The 13,689-nt window shown below is 45.6% G+C and overlaps 1 protein-coding gene across 5 annotated transcripts in view; it reads left to right on the top strand.

The window, feature by feature from the left end:
* The window catches only part of LOC110525681 (putative E3 ubiquitin-protein ligase HECTD4), a 70,964-nt gene that overhangs the window by 50,111 nt on the left and 7,164 nt on the right, over positions 1-13,689 (top strand). For all 5 annotated transcript variants that reach the window (XR_005052053.2, XM_036979795.2, XM_036979793.2 and 2 more), the window contains exons 56-70: positions 87-292; positions 393-523; positions 651-856; positions 1,392-1,571; positions 1,766-3,153; positions 3,270-3,477; positions 3,573-3,796; positions 3,954-4,099; positions 4,528-4,628; positions 8,135-8,258; positions 8,613-8,803; positions 8,992-9,138; positions 13,089-13,208; positions 13,301-13,456; positions 13,551-13,654. Coding sequence is in view for 4 of the 5 variants with exons in the window: in XM_036979795.2 (XP_036835690.2) it covers positions 87-292; positions 393-523; positions 651-856; positions 1,392-1,571; positions 1,766-3,153; positions 3,270-3,477; positions 3,573-3,796; positions 3,954-4,099; positions 4,528-4,628; positions 8,135-8,258; positions 8,613-8,803; positions 8,992-9,138; positions 13,089-13,208; positions 13,301-13,456; positions 13,551-13,654 (3,632 nt within the window). In the remaining variant the exon portion in view is untranslated. The remainder of the gene's footprint in view (positions 1-86; positions 293-392; positions 524-650; positions 857-1,391; positions 1,572-1,765; positions 3,154-3,269; positions 3,478-3,572; positions 3,797-3,953; positions 4,100-4,527; positions 4,629-8,134; positions 8,259-8,612; positions 8,804-8,991; positions 9,139-13,088; positions 13,209-13,300; positions 13,457-13,550; positions 13,655-13,689) is intronic.

Below are 13,689 nucleotides of genomic sequence, written 5' to 3'. Positions count from 1 at the left end.
ACTGAAATAGATTTTTAAGTGTATGTTGTGATTTGGAGGAGCTCTTTCCATGATCTGTGTGCTATGTTGTTCTCTTTGTCCTGCAGATGGCACCATCAGCTCCAGCTCCATCCTGCTGGCCCAGTCTCTACTCCACAACCTGCAGGGCCAGAGCTGCTCTCCCACAGACCTGTTCTACCAGGGCAACGCACAGCCCATCAGGGAGTGGCTCACCGTGGCAATCACCCGCGCCCTGCACCAGGGGGAGGAGAGCCTGCTGGAGCTCACCAAACAGATCTGCTGCTTCCTACAGGTTAGCTCCCGATTCTGTGGCTCAATGTATGTTTCCCCAGGGACGAATATATTTTGCTTTTAACGTAGTTAATCTTGGTTTCCCTTGTTCCGTTGTGTAGAATGCACCAGAGCAGTTCATCTCAGAGGACTTCCCAGTATCAGAATCAAAGGTCAGCATGGATGTCAACTTCCCAGGTGCTGCCTTCGTGATCGTCTCCTGCAAAGAGACCCAACTAGGCTGTCGTAAAGAGTGAGCTAATTTAACACAATTACCTTTGTTCTAAGTTAAACCCATTAACCTTGATGCCCCTAGATGCCTTACAGTAACCCATTTTCTGCCTCTCTACCCCCCCCCCCCCCCCCCCCCCCTACACTAGCTCCTCCCTGTACAAAGCCCCATGGGCGCGGGTCATGGTTTATGGCCTGGGTCACAAGGTGCGCAGGAACGGCCAGCTCAATTTAATGGAGGCGGTGTGCTACCCTCTGGATGCCTCGCCCTCCAACACAGGCCTCACCCCCCCTCCCACCACCAACCAATACCCCACTGTCATCATCCCCACCGACAAAGTGCACATCAAACTGGGTAAGCGCTTGATCTCCCTTAGTCCTGGCTTACAGTATTAGCTTCTTTCAGCTTGTCTATGTTCTAATTAGGGCTGGCACAATTATTGCGTAACCGTGTAACCGACAATTATGGACAATAACCGGGAACATAATCATCTTAATACATCAATTGTAGGCGAAGGGGGTTCAACTCCTTATTCAAGTAGATATTGTTTACCCAATAGCAGTTTTACATTTTTACATGAAGTGGGTAAAGTGGGTCATAATTTTACGAGCTTTGATTTCCAAAGGTTGCAAAAGGTCAAGACTATTTGTTTTTTAAACTGGGGTGTCACCAAAGCTGTGTTGTATTCATTAGGTGTGTCGTAGCTCATTTTCAAAGATGTATTACAAGCAACAAAATTATGACAATAACCGTGGCCATTTCCATGACAATGAATCACAACCCAAAATTCCATAATCATCACAGCCCTGGTTCTTATGGTTTCTTTCTGTTTCACATGATTACCATGTATTTCTAATAGGTTGTTTTACCGTCTCTCTCTGTCTCTCAGGGGTGTCGCCCCCTCCTGGTGCGGTGCTGGTGCTGCACTCCCTGCCGCTGGAGTTCCCCCTGGCCATGGCGTTTGCTGAGCAGCTGCTGACGTGGAAGCTAGGGGAGAGCAGTGAGTGCTCTGAGGAGGAGTTAGACACTGTGCCCTCCTCTGTGCTGCTGCAGGTAGTGGAGCTGCTGGGTAAGTGCTACACTTCCAGAAAATCTCTTCTCTTTGAAATGTCTGCATCCATGGCTTTAGGTGTCCAACATGTCTGCACATTTATTTTTATTTCCCTTGTGACTAATTTTGCATCCTGTTTTGTGCTTGACAACAAGTTGGTCTCCATTTTCAAATAGTTTAATTTACCCCTCTCCCTGTCTGTGGTGTTCTAGGTGGGCTGCTGTGGACCACAGATCTGGCACCCTGCATCAAGGAACTCTCCTTTCACCTGCTGGCTGAGCACTTCCGTAAGATTCACCACCTGGAGCAGCGTAAGAGCCCTGCAGGCCTGTCCAGCTCCATCGCCCTGCTGCTCAACCCCTGCCTGGCCGTGCTTATGGCCCTGCAGACGGAGCTCCGCAAGCTGTACGACCGGGAGACCCAGGGCTGGGTGGCTGCAGGGGCCGGAGCAGGGTGCTCCTCTGGTGGTGGTGTCCTGGCCTTGGGGGCCGAGCAGAGCAGGTTCTCCACCTACTTCCACGCCCTGATGGAGGTGTGCCTGGCTGTAGCTGAGGTCACCCTCCCCCTCAACGTGGGGTGCTCAGGAGTGGGAGCTCTGTCATCCACCAGTGCCCCTAACCTCAGCGACTCCTCCTCATCCTCCTCCTCCTCCCCAGGCCAGACCCCCCAGAGCCCCAGCCTGCTCTCCAAGCGTAAGAAGGTGAAGATGAAGCGAGAGCGTGCAGCAGCAGTGGCGGCGGCCTCAGGGAAGAGGGGTTCTGCTGGAGGGGCTCGCCTGTCAGAGAGCGACAGCGCCCTGCTCAACATGGCCGGTAGTAAACCTGAGGACATGCTGTGGTTCCACCGTGGCCTCACCCTGCTCATGATCCTGCGTCACCTGGCCAACAAGGACCCCCAGGGGCTGAGTGTGACCAATGATGCTGTGACTGACGCCTGCCAGGCCCTGGTGGGACCTACCTCTCACAGCCGTCTGCTGGTTCTCTCTGGCATCCCCACCCACCTGGAGGAGGCTGTGGTGCGCAGCGCCATCCGCAGGGCCTGCAACGCCCACGGGGGGCTCTTCAAGGATGAAATCTTCATCCCCCTGCAGGAGGACGAGCCCAAAAAGTCCAAGGCAGGAGCTGGGGTGTCCACCCCTCTGGATGGCAAAGCAGCCCCCGGGCCTGAGCGTCCCTTCCCGAGCAACGAGAGCCCAGACAGCTCCAGCAGCGTGACTCCAGCCATGAGTGTCTCAGCCTCGGCCTCCACAAGCCAGACCTCCATCTGCAGCTCCTTGCAGGGGGGCGTTTCCCGCACTGCCAGTGAACTCTCTGTGGACCAGGAGCTGCTGGCTGCCCCACCTCTCACCCCAGCGGCTGCAGCATCGGCTGTCCCCTCCCCACAGCAGGGTCCACTTGATCCCCACACGGTGTCCAGCCAGGAGAGCCTAGATATCTCCCTGTGCAGCACGGGGAGCCTGGGCAGTCTGGGCAGCCTGGGGGAGCCTTTGGACAGTGCAGAAACAGCCTCTGTTTCAGACGGGGGCTCCATGTACACAGTCACCTCTCTGGACAACAACGCCATCTTGGCCCGGCCCATTAAGGGCTATGCCGTCATAGAGGTGGGTCGCAAGTGCATTTTACACTGAAAATGCAATATATTGTTTATAGTTTCTTTTTTTGAGCTTTGATGGAGACAGATTTGCATGTCCTTCTGTTGTGCATATGCTGAATGTAGGTTCGCGCCCGGGCCAAAGTGGAGAAGATCCGTGCTAGCCTCTTCAACAGCAGTGATTTAATTGGCTTATCCACCCTGGAGGGTGAGGAGGAGCTGATGGAGCTGACTAATGAGGAGATCCTCACAGCCTCCAGTGTCAACCAAAGCCTGTTTGACACACAGGGTAGCTCCGCCCTCGAGGACTACTTCCTGGACAAGTCTCTCAGAGGTTGTTAGTAGTATACTCTCTACCTATGTTTAACCACCTGAACTCTACCAATACCGATAAAGGGGTCATCATCTTTTCTCCTCCTGTGTTACCAGGGGACAAGTTGGTGCCAAGTGCGCGAGACCTACTGACAGACATCTATAAGAGTTGTGTCCACTCAGAGCAGATGCTGAGCCTCACGCCAGCCAAGCCTGTCAAAGTGTCAGACATCTACCTGAGCAAGGAGCAGATCAACTCCCAGACCCCTGGAAACCTCCTCCATGTCTTCTTCACTCACATACGGCCACCTAAGAAGGTGCTGGAGGACCAACTGACGCAGGTTGGTACACCACCCATGAGAGTGCTTGAACACACAAACTTAAAATATAGATATTATATGCTTAATTGACCCTGCCTCATCCACATGATTACACACATACTCACATCTATATGCATCTGCAGCCATGTTTGTCTGAGCATTGCTATATGTTCCACAGATTCTGCGTAAATATGGCACCACCAAGCCCAACAAGAACAAATACAGCAAGGTGGGTAAGGAACAGCATGCCGTCAAGGTGGTGAGCACCAAGAGACCCATCACCAAACCACCCAGCAAGGAGAAGTCTGTGCTCAACAGCGTCAGGTGAATTTTAGCCCTCGCCACACACACAATGCCACCCTGAAAGCCATTTTCCTAAATAGTTTCCACCCACACTTTTAAATTAGAGGCTTTGTAATTGCAGAAAGTAATGGGTTTCAATAATTATACTCCCCCTAAAATGCTTTTCTCAACGCTTCCCACGCTCAAATGTGTTACTTAAATAGCGAGTTTTTCAAATTAACTTCTCATATTTAGAAACACAGAATTGCAATAAAGACTATACCCTGTGGTTTCTTCATCCACTTACAGAAGGAAAATTGAGAGTGATTAAAGTTGGCTTATTATGCATAATCATCATATCAAGATTCATTCAGTATGCTGCCATGTCATCCATGACATTTGTCAGTACTCATTTAGACAGACATTTTCCATTGGCCTCTGTCCCTGACTTCTTTCCATGTCTCTATCAGGACTGCACTGAGTGAGAAGAGTGTACTGAAGCCCAAGTCCCCTGAGAAATCCAGGCCTGATGAGAAGGACACAGAGAAATCTCCTGCCAAGAAGCCTGAAGGTACTGACGCTCTGTTCCCTCTCATGTTACCTACATTTATCTCTCACTTGAGTTGATTAAAACCTGTTATGGCAAGGCGATCCCCGAGGGGAACTCCACCCCCCCCATTCAGCTGAAAAGGTGGCGCAGGGAATTCAAAAATATTCTTTTGAAATATTTAACTTTCACACATTAACAGGTCCAATACAGCAAATGAAAGATAAACATCTTGTTCATCTACCCATCATGTCCGATTTTTAAAATGTTTTACAGCGAAAACGCAACATATATTTATGTTAGACCACCACCAAATCAAAGGAAAAACACAGCCATTTTTTCCCAGCCAAAGATGGTCACAAAAGCAGGATTAGAGATAAAATGAATCACTAACCTTTTGAAAATCTATAATAATAATATGCATATTTATATCCACAAATCTCGGTTTACATTGACGCCATGTTCAGAAATGCCTCCAAAATATCCGGAGGAATTATAGAAAGCTACGCCAGATAACAGAAATACTCATCATAAACTTTGACTAAAGATACATGTTCTACATATAATTTAAGATACACTGGTTCCTAATGCAACCGCTGTGTCAGATTTTTAAAAAAACGTTACGAAAAAAGCCTACCATGCAATAATCTGAGACAGCGCTCAGACGTAAAAGTATTTCGCCGCCATGTTGGAGTCAACAGAAATACGAAATTACATCATAAATATTCCCTTACCTTTGCTGATCTTTCATCAGAATACAGTGCAAGGAGTCCTAGTTCCACAATAAATTGTTGTTTTGTTCCATAATGTCCAATACTAGTGTCCAATTAGCGGCATTTGCTAGCACTTTCAGCTCACGTGCCCAAAAGCTGACGCTGGTCCAGGACAACTCGCACGAAAACTTCAAAAATATATATTCCAGGTCGAATAAACTGGTCAAACTAAGTAGAGAATCAATCTTCAGGATGTTATTTTCATATATACCCAATAACGCTCCAACCGGATCATACGTTTTCATCTGCAGCCAAATGGAATGACGGTGGCACCCACAGAGAAATGCGCCACAGGGAAATTGCATTCTGCCAAGACCGTGACTATTTCCCCTCCCATTCGGTCAAAGTTCACACCAGAAGCTCCATTCCACGTTCTACTGAATGCGGACATCTAGTGGAAGGCGTAGGAAGTGCTACCAGATCCTTATCTTGTTTGGAAAGGAAGGGGCGATGACTTCATTTGACCCACATTCAGAATTTCACTTCTTGTTTGGAAGATTGCCTGCCCTATGAGTTCTGTTATACTCGCATACATAATTCAAACAGTTTTAGAAACTTCAGAGTGTTTTCTATCCAATAGTAATACTAATATGCATATATTAGCAATCTAGGACAGAGTAGGATGCAGTTCACTATGGGCACGCAATTCATCTAAAGTGAAAATACTGCCCCCTATCCTCAACAAGTAAGGGAACACCCCCCTGAAATGGACAAAAATGAATGGGAAGTCATTGGCACTGGACAAACCATATACATGGTGTCCAATACCACTCAATTCGGCGTCGTTTCGTTCAAAGTTGATTGCAAATGCCATATGGCAAATGCCAGGTGTAACACTTTAAAAATCCAACAGGTGGTGAGCGCGCTCCACCGTGGTTTTTCATATTGCAAGTCTCAACATCCAAAAGCAAAATTTTGAAAAAGTGAAAAAAAATGAACTCGGGATGGCCGGGCAGTGATTCTGGTTCCTCTCCATCGCTCGTTAGGGTTGATTTCAGAATGTCACTTTGGTGATGGTACCTCACTGTTTAAACATATTGCAAATGGACAAGAGTCACCAGCAAGTCACCGTCCATCAGTCAATTAGATGTCATTCTGACACCAAACTGATACCAATTGACACCAAACCCACTTTTTCCAACTCATTTAGAAGCCAACTATCACATATTTCAGAGCAGGCCCATAATTCACAGCGCCTTCAGTTTAAAACATAATAAAAAGTAAAACACATAGTTACATTCTAGCTGCGGGTCCAGTTCAGACATTATGTGTAGGCCTATGTGAGGCGACCCCAAATCCCGAGTTTCGGCTCGATAGGTCATTCGGTGCCCGAGCAAGACCCTAATTAGTGCTGAAAATCTACTTTTTTCCATGCCTTGCTACGGGGTCCTTGAATGAGCTATCGGACAGAAACATTGGGGTCCGTCTCTATGGGCCGAGCCGGTTTCAATGCACCTAGTCTTGCGTCTCTGAGACTTTTCTAAATGTCGTAATTTTCGTAATGGTCAAAATGAATTGAAGTCATTGCAAATGTACGAGGCTGTTTCCCGGTCCGAGAACCTTCTAGAACCACCTAACTCACCACGCACTATCGACCTGAGGTCTAGAACAGGTTTCTAAAGTTTCAGAACTCTAGGTCTGACGGTTCTTTTTTAGCTCGAACAAAGGTAACTATTTCAGGCACTGTCTGTCTCTACGCACCCCAATGGGTCCCTCCTGCCAAGCTGTGTGTGTGTGTGATTTTCTTTGAAATTTTATGGGAGTCATGACTGATTTACAGTTCATGGGGGTTGCCTAATCAGACATATGAAGCTTTGAAAAGGTCTGACCATTTTAACCCTTCAAAACAGCCACTATGACACCATTTAAGGCACTTCTGGTTGGCACAGGAAGCTATAAATAAACTCATATCCTGATTGGGATATGCCTTTACAGAATCCTGAGTTTTAAGTCTTTATGTTAAGAACTGAGTTATTTACGGAGGGTTTAGTGAGTGTGTGTTATTTCAGAAAATCACAGAAATCTCGCAGAGCTCCGCAGCACACTTTAAAAAGATTCGTATGAACACCCTGCAACTGGATCTGTAACTGTTTTTTAAAAAAAAGAAGTATTTTTGAACATCACCAATTTGACATTGTACGATTTCTCTTAAACGACGATAGATAAATGTCTGGTTCTTTTTTTATTGACACCGTAGGTTCCTTTACTTTAACGTGAAGCGGAAAAATTATTGCTCTATTTTCATTTTGGACCTTTAATCCCAGAAAATGGCCATAACTCAAAAACCGTTGAGGCCTAGACGCCATCTTGTTCGGGGCCAACTGCCCATTATGCCAAACCTACGCTCACCAAGTTTCGTCTTCGAAGTCTTTTCCGTTTTGGAGATAAGGCCACGTCGTGATTCGTGATGTTTTGTACATTTGCAATATGATTCCATTCGCCCTCTTGTGGGATTTATCGGGACAGTGGAAAAATGACCAAAATGTGATTATTTTATAAAACGGAAACCGAATGTCCGAGAGTTCGTTTGATGACTTCCCTGTAGATCCGGCCCTGCCGCACGGCCCGACGCCGTCCACGAATTTTACAAACGTTTTCGGACGTCTGGTAAGGGACCGTACATTTGCAATATGGACTTTCTCACTAACCATATGGCGAATGTCAAAATGTTCCCTTAAGGTATGTTAAGATTTCCCTCAAGTTTATAATATAGATGTGCAAATTCATGTATTTATATATTTCTTATCTCTGACATAGTCCCAGAGGAGAAGTACCTGACTCTGGAGGGATTCCATAAGTTTGCTGTGGACCGGGCCAAGCAGGACATCCGTAGCGTTTGGAGGGCCATTCTGGCCTGCGGTTACGACCTCCACTTTGAAAGGTGAGCTTGGTGACACACCCCCTTCTAGGCCCTGCAGTCAGCCTATGGTAGATCACCCCCCCCCCCCCCCCAAGCCCCTGCAGGCAGCCTGGGGATGGTAGGTCACATTCCTAGCTGAGTGGGGAACGGAACACACATGACTGGAGCAGGTTGTACACATTCAGAGCTTGGAACACACTGTGACTGTTACGTCAACACATCACATGATGTACTCAAAGAAAATATTTATCTGCATCACACTACTACACTGTACAGTGCGTAATCAGAGAAAGTCAGCTGGGGTAAGATTAAGACATATGTATGAAGAGGGTATTTTCATATCTAGTGGCTGTTCCCCTTCTCTTCTGTTTTCAGGTGTACCTGTATAGACACGCGTCACGCCCAGAAGGCCTGTAGGAGGTGGAGTCTGGAGATGGACGTAGCATTGGTTCAGTACATCAACAGGCTGTGTGGTCACCTGGCCATCACACCTGCCAGGCTGCACCCCCACGAGGCCTACCTGGACCCCAGTGACATCGCTGATCCACGCGTGGCCTGTCTCCTCAGTATGTGACCTACTCACTGACAGACCGCGTCATCAGTTTACATGTTTGTATGGTATCGAATGTCAGTAAACGAGATTGTGAGTGTGTGTGTTTACATGTACATGGTTAGTGGGTGGGTGTGTGGATGGGTATGTGTGTTGCTGTGTTCACATTTCCCTTCTCTCTGATGTGCGTGTGCGTGTGTGTAGATGTGCCTGTGGAGAGCTTGCGTCTACGCTTTGCTCTACTGCAGTCTCTCAACAACACCCTGGAGAGTTTCTTCCTGCCGCTGGTGGAGCTGAGACAAACACACACCTACCAGAACAGCATCGCAGCACTGCTCTGTGGGGCCAAAGGTGACACACACACATAACAATAACTTCTCAGCACAGCTTTGTCAGGTCAAAGGCACACAGTGTGCTGTATGTGGGTCATTAAGGACTGGTTTTGTACCAGGGCATTGACCTGTTGATAAATCTTTAAAACGTTTTACATTGTGACTGCCTCTGGGGGTCTAGGTGGGGCATATGAACTAGAGGTCTTCATGTGTCCAAAAAGTTCCAAAATGGATCCGTAGCTTTCCCACCATACCCATAAATAAATAAATAAAGTTAAATGGAGAGCTGTTCCAAATGGACCAGAGGACAGTCCGACATGTTCCGAAAAGGACCACAGAAAACAGACCCGTGCTTGTTCGGCTCTGAGAGTAGAAAAGGTGTGAGAAAGAAACCTCCAACTGGGTGCTGCCAGCGCCATCAAAAAAAAAAAACGATATTGGCCAAAATATCCACAGTTAATTGTCTTTAAAAAATATTTTTTCGATGTGTACCATATTAAAAACTTTAGTCTTATTGTTTTTTTCCTAAAACAATAATTGTTCAGCTGTCAGAGATCTGACCACTAAATGCATCAGGGCATTGCATGCATTATAAGTGTCCACTATATGGTATTCATATTTAAAAAAAACATATATATATATATATATATATATATATATATATATATATATATATATATATATATATATATATATATATATATATATATTAACCCTCTAGTGTCTAAGCCGGGGGAGGGGGGTCTAAGCGAACATGGAATTGTTTTAAGATGGTCATACCAAGGATTATTTTGCTATTTAATTTAGAATTTTAAGACCCACTAAGGTCTACTGGCATTGGCATTACTGCTATTAGCTAACATAAACACATTGAATAACAGATAGTCCCCCCCCAAAAATCTAAAGGAAGTTTGTTCTGAAGTGTCTGCCATATATCTAAGAGAAATATCCCATATTTTAGGCTCTAAACTATCTCCATATATACTTCCATAATTACTTTAAACTGGTACTAGGGACCTTCAGACGAGTCTTGTGAGGCTTGTGTTTGAGAGTCTCGTTTTTCAATCCAAACTTTCAATAGTCCAAGCTGTTTGGACGCTACATGCGATTTTGTGAGAAGACCGATTTTCGTAGATGTCTCAAGGTCTGACAAACACCGCTCTACAGTTGCTCTGCCACCTTTCACCGCAGATGCGGAAGGTCGATATCGGTGGATGCGGTTTATTGAGACGCAGGCCCATGCAAAAAATAACATATCTCTAGCTTAAACAGACAGATTTTGATGGGTATTTTTTATGTTAGTTAGATTTTCACGGGGGCTAAGGGTTAAGGGAGACATGCTTACGCATAGCCCTAGAGCGACTGAAATGCAGATGGAGATATGCCAGCGCTATGTTCCCGACATCGACAGATTTCTTTATACTTTTCAGATATGCTACTACTGCTGAACATACAGTACCTTCTGAAACTATTTAGACCCCTTGAGTTTTTCCACATTTTGTTACGTTACAGACTTACTCTAAAATGGAATAAATTAAAATTAAAATCCTCGTTAATCTACACACAATAACCCATAATGACAAAGTGAAAACAGGTTTCAATTATTTTTTGCAATTGTAATTGCAAAAAAAATACAAAATTAAATACCTTATTTACATAAGTATTCAGACCCTTTGCAATGAGACTCGGAATTGAGCTCAGGTGCATCCTGTTTCCATTGATCATCCTTGAGATGTTTCTACAACTTGGAGTCCACCTGTGGTTGTTTCAATTGATTTGACATGATTCGGAAAGGCACACACCTGTCTATATAAGGTCTCACAGTTGACAGTGCATGTTAGCGCAAAAACCAAGCCATGAGGTCGAAGGAATTGTCCGTAGAACTCCGAGACAGGATTGTGTCGAGGCACAGATCTGTGGAAGGGTACCAAAACATTTCTGCAGCATTGAAGGTCCCCAAGAACACAGTGGCATCCATCATTCTTAAATAGAAGAAGTTTATAACTACAAAGACTCTTCCTGAAGCTGGCCGCCCGGCCAAACTGAACAATCGAGGGAGAAGGACCTTGTTGAGAGAGGTGACCAAGAACCCGATAGTCACTCTGGCAGAGCTCTAGCGTTCCTCTGTGGAGATGGGAGAACCTTCCAGAAGGACAACAATCTCTGCAGCACTCCGCCAAATAAAGCCTTTATGGTAGAGTACGCCAGACGGAAGCCACTCTTCAGTAAAAGGCACATGAAAGCCCGCTTTTGTTTGCCAAAAGGTACCTAAAGACTCTGACCATGAAGCATGGTGGTGGCAGCATTATGCTGTGGGGATGTTTTTCAGCGGCAGGGACTGGGAGAGTAGTCGGGATCGAGGAAAAGATGAACGAAGCAAAGTACAGAGATTCTTAATGAAAACCTTCTCCAGAGCGCTCAGGGCCTCATACTGGGGTGAAGTTTCACCTTCAACAGGACAACGACCCTAAGCTCACAGCCAACACGAGCCAGGAGTGGCTTTGGGACAGGTGTGCCAAGCTTGTAGTGTCATACATACCCAAGAAGACTTGAGGCTGTAATCGCTGCTAAAGGTGCTTCAACAGTAAAAGGTCTGAATACTTATGTAAGTGTAATATTTCCGTTTATTTAGTAAATTTTAGAATAAAGCTATAACCTAACAAAATATGGAAAACGTCAAGGGGTCCAAAGATGAGCATTATCTTGTTAGAGTAAAGGAAACTGTCAGTCAGTTGGAGTGCTGTTGCGCACGCATTGCCTTCACAGGCCTGCAGTAGCTAAGCCTATTGATAGCCATAGCACACCAAACCTTCACCAAGTGTCTTAACTATATATAATACGAACAGGTTATTTTATTGTGGCATTCAATTAAGTTTAGCATCTTTTGGTTTTTCCTTTTCATGGTTTGAATCCGAGTAGCATAGTGGGCCTACTGGTAATTATATTATATTGCGGCAAACACATTACAACAGGAACTTAATTTGGCCAACAAATGTCTCAACAGAATTAAACCTTCAAAAAAGTTTTAACAGGCTAGGCCTATATTGCGGCTATAACCAACAACGGCGATTGCTTACTGTAGGCCTACCTAACAAATGACAGCAATAGGTTACTACTACTTATTTTACAACAAGCCTGCTTTTAACCTTAAACTAAATACAAAGCACAAGATTAAAAAGACAGAACATGATTTAGCCAACAAATGTCTCAGCAAAATGAAACAAAACACTTTTTGCGTAGGCTATTTAGAGAACTGGTTTAGATGATTAAATAGGCCTATAATAATAATGATTTACAATGATGATGATGATGATGATAGTAATGACTAAACATTTGACAATAATTACGAAAATAAATAAAAGGTAGAAAATTGCATCAAACCTGAATTGCGAGTTGTGCACAGTCCATTTGGCCGCACCAATATTCTTCTCATCTTTGTCCACTACAATATTAAAACGTCCCCGAGGACATTCCCCTTGTCGGTTTCTTTTCACTCTACTCTTTCTACTCTAACTTTTAGTTTTACATCAATGAAAAAGCACTTGGCAATCAACAGTAGCCTAGGCCAAGGCCCCTTTTAGTCTTCTTTCTATCCCCCCCAGCAGTAGGCACACATGAGGTGAGCATCCGGAACCAGTTTCAGCTGGGCATAAGCTATATGTTTTATTGAATTACAATTGACTGACACTGATAATTAGGCAGTTCTCATCACACAAACACTAAATTAACAGAGTACAGGGCCAATTGGGTCCAGTTGTTAAATCAATTTGATTTGCACATACCCGAGGCTCATGGTAATTATATCAGACCAAATACGAGACAAAATTCAGAATTTATGACCCAGACCTGCTCTGGTCCTGGGTCGGATCTCGGAATTTCGTGTTTGTTTAAACCTTGAATATCTAATATGAACTGGATTAAAGCTTGCTTACCTTCCACCCATTCTACCTCCACCCTATCTCAATGCAGGATTGGTGTTCTATGATACCAAAGTGATAGTGATGAACCAGGTGCTGAACGCCACAGTACAGCGGACTGCAGACCACGCTGCCCCCGAGATCACACTGGACCCTCTGGAGATTGTAGGAGGTGAGCTCATAGTGCAAGCCCAGAGTCCTGTTTTACGTTCATTCACGTTATGCCCTCTACTTTGAGTGTTGATGATGTGTGTGCTTCTCCAGGAGAGATCCCTTCATCAGAGAACACCTACTTCTGCCAGGCGGCACGCCAGCTGGCCTGTGTGCCCTCGTCCCAGCTGTGTGTGAAGCTGGCCAGCGGAGGAGACCCCACCTATGCCTTCAACATCCGCTTCACTGGAGAGGAGGTCCACGGCACCAGTTAGTATTAACCTTCTTCCCCTAACTTTTTTCGCTTGGATCAGACTGCAGGTGAAACATTGTCTGTTGATCCCTGACCTCTGTGTCTCCCCAGGCGGCTCTTTCCGTCATTTCCTGTGGCAAGTGTGTAAGGAACTCCAGAGCTCTGCCCTCTCCCTGCTGCTCCCCTGTCCCAGTGTAGCAGCCAACCGCAACAAGGTACTGTAGTGACACGCCAATCTGCCTTCTCCCTC

Source organism: Oncorhynchus mykiss, chromosome 6 (genome assembly GCF_057628025.1).
Source record: "Oncorhynchus mykiss isolate SJ-2025 chromosome 6, ASM5762802v1, whole genome shotgun sequence".
In the NCBI taxonomy this organism is placed as follows: Eukaryota; Metazoa; Chordata; class Actinopteri; order Salmoniformes; family Salmonidae; genus Oncorhynchus; species Oncorhynchus mykiss.
The sequence above is the reverse complement of the archived record's forward strand: the minus strand, read 5'-3'. Positions and strand labels throughout refer to the sequence as shown.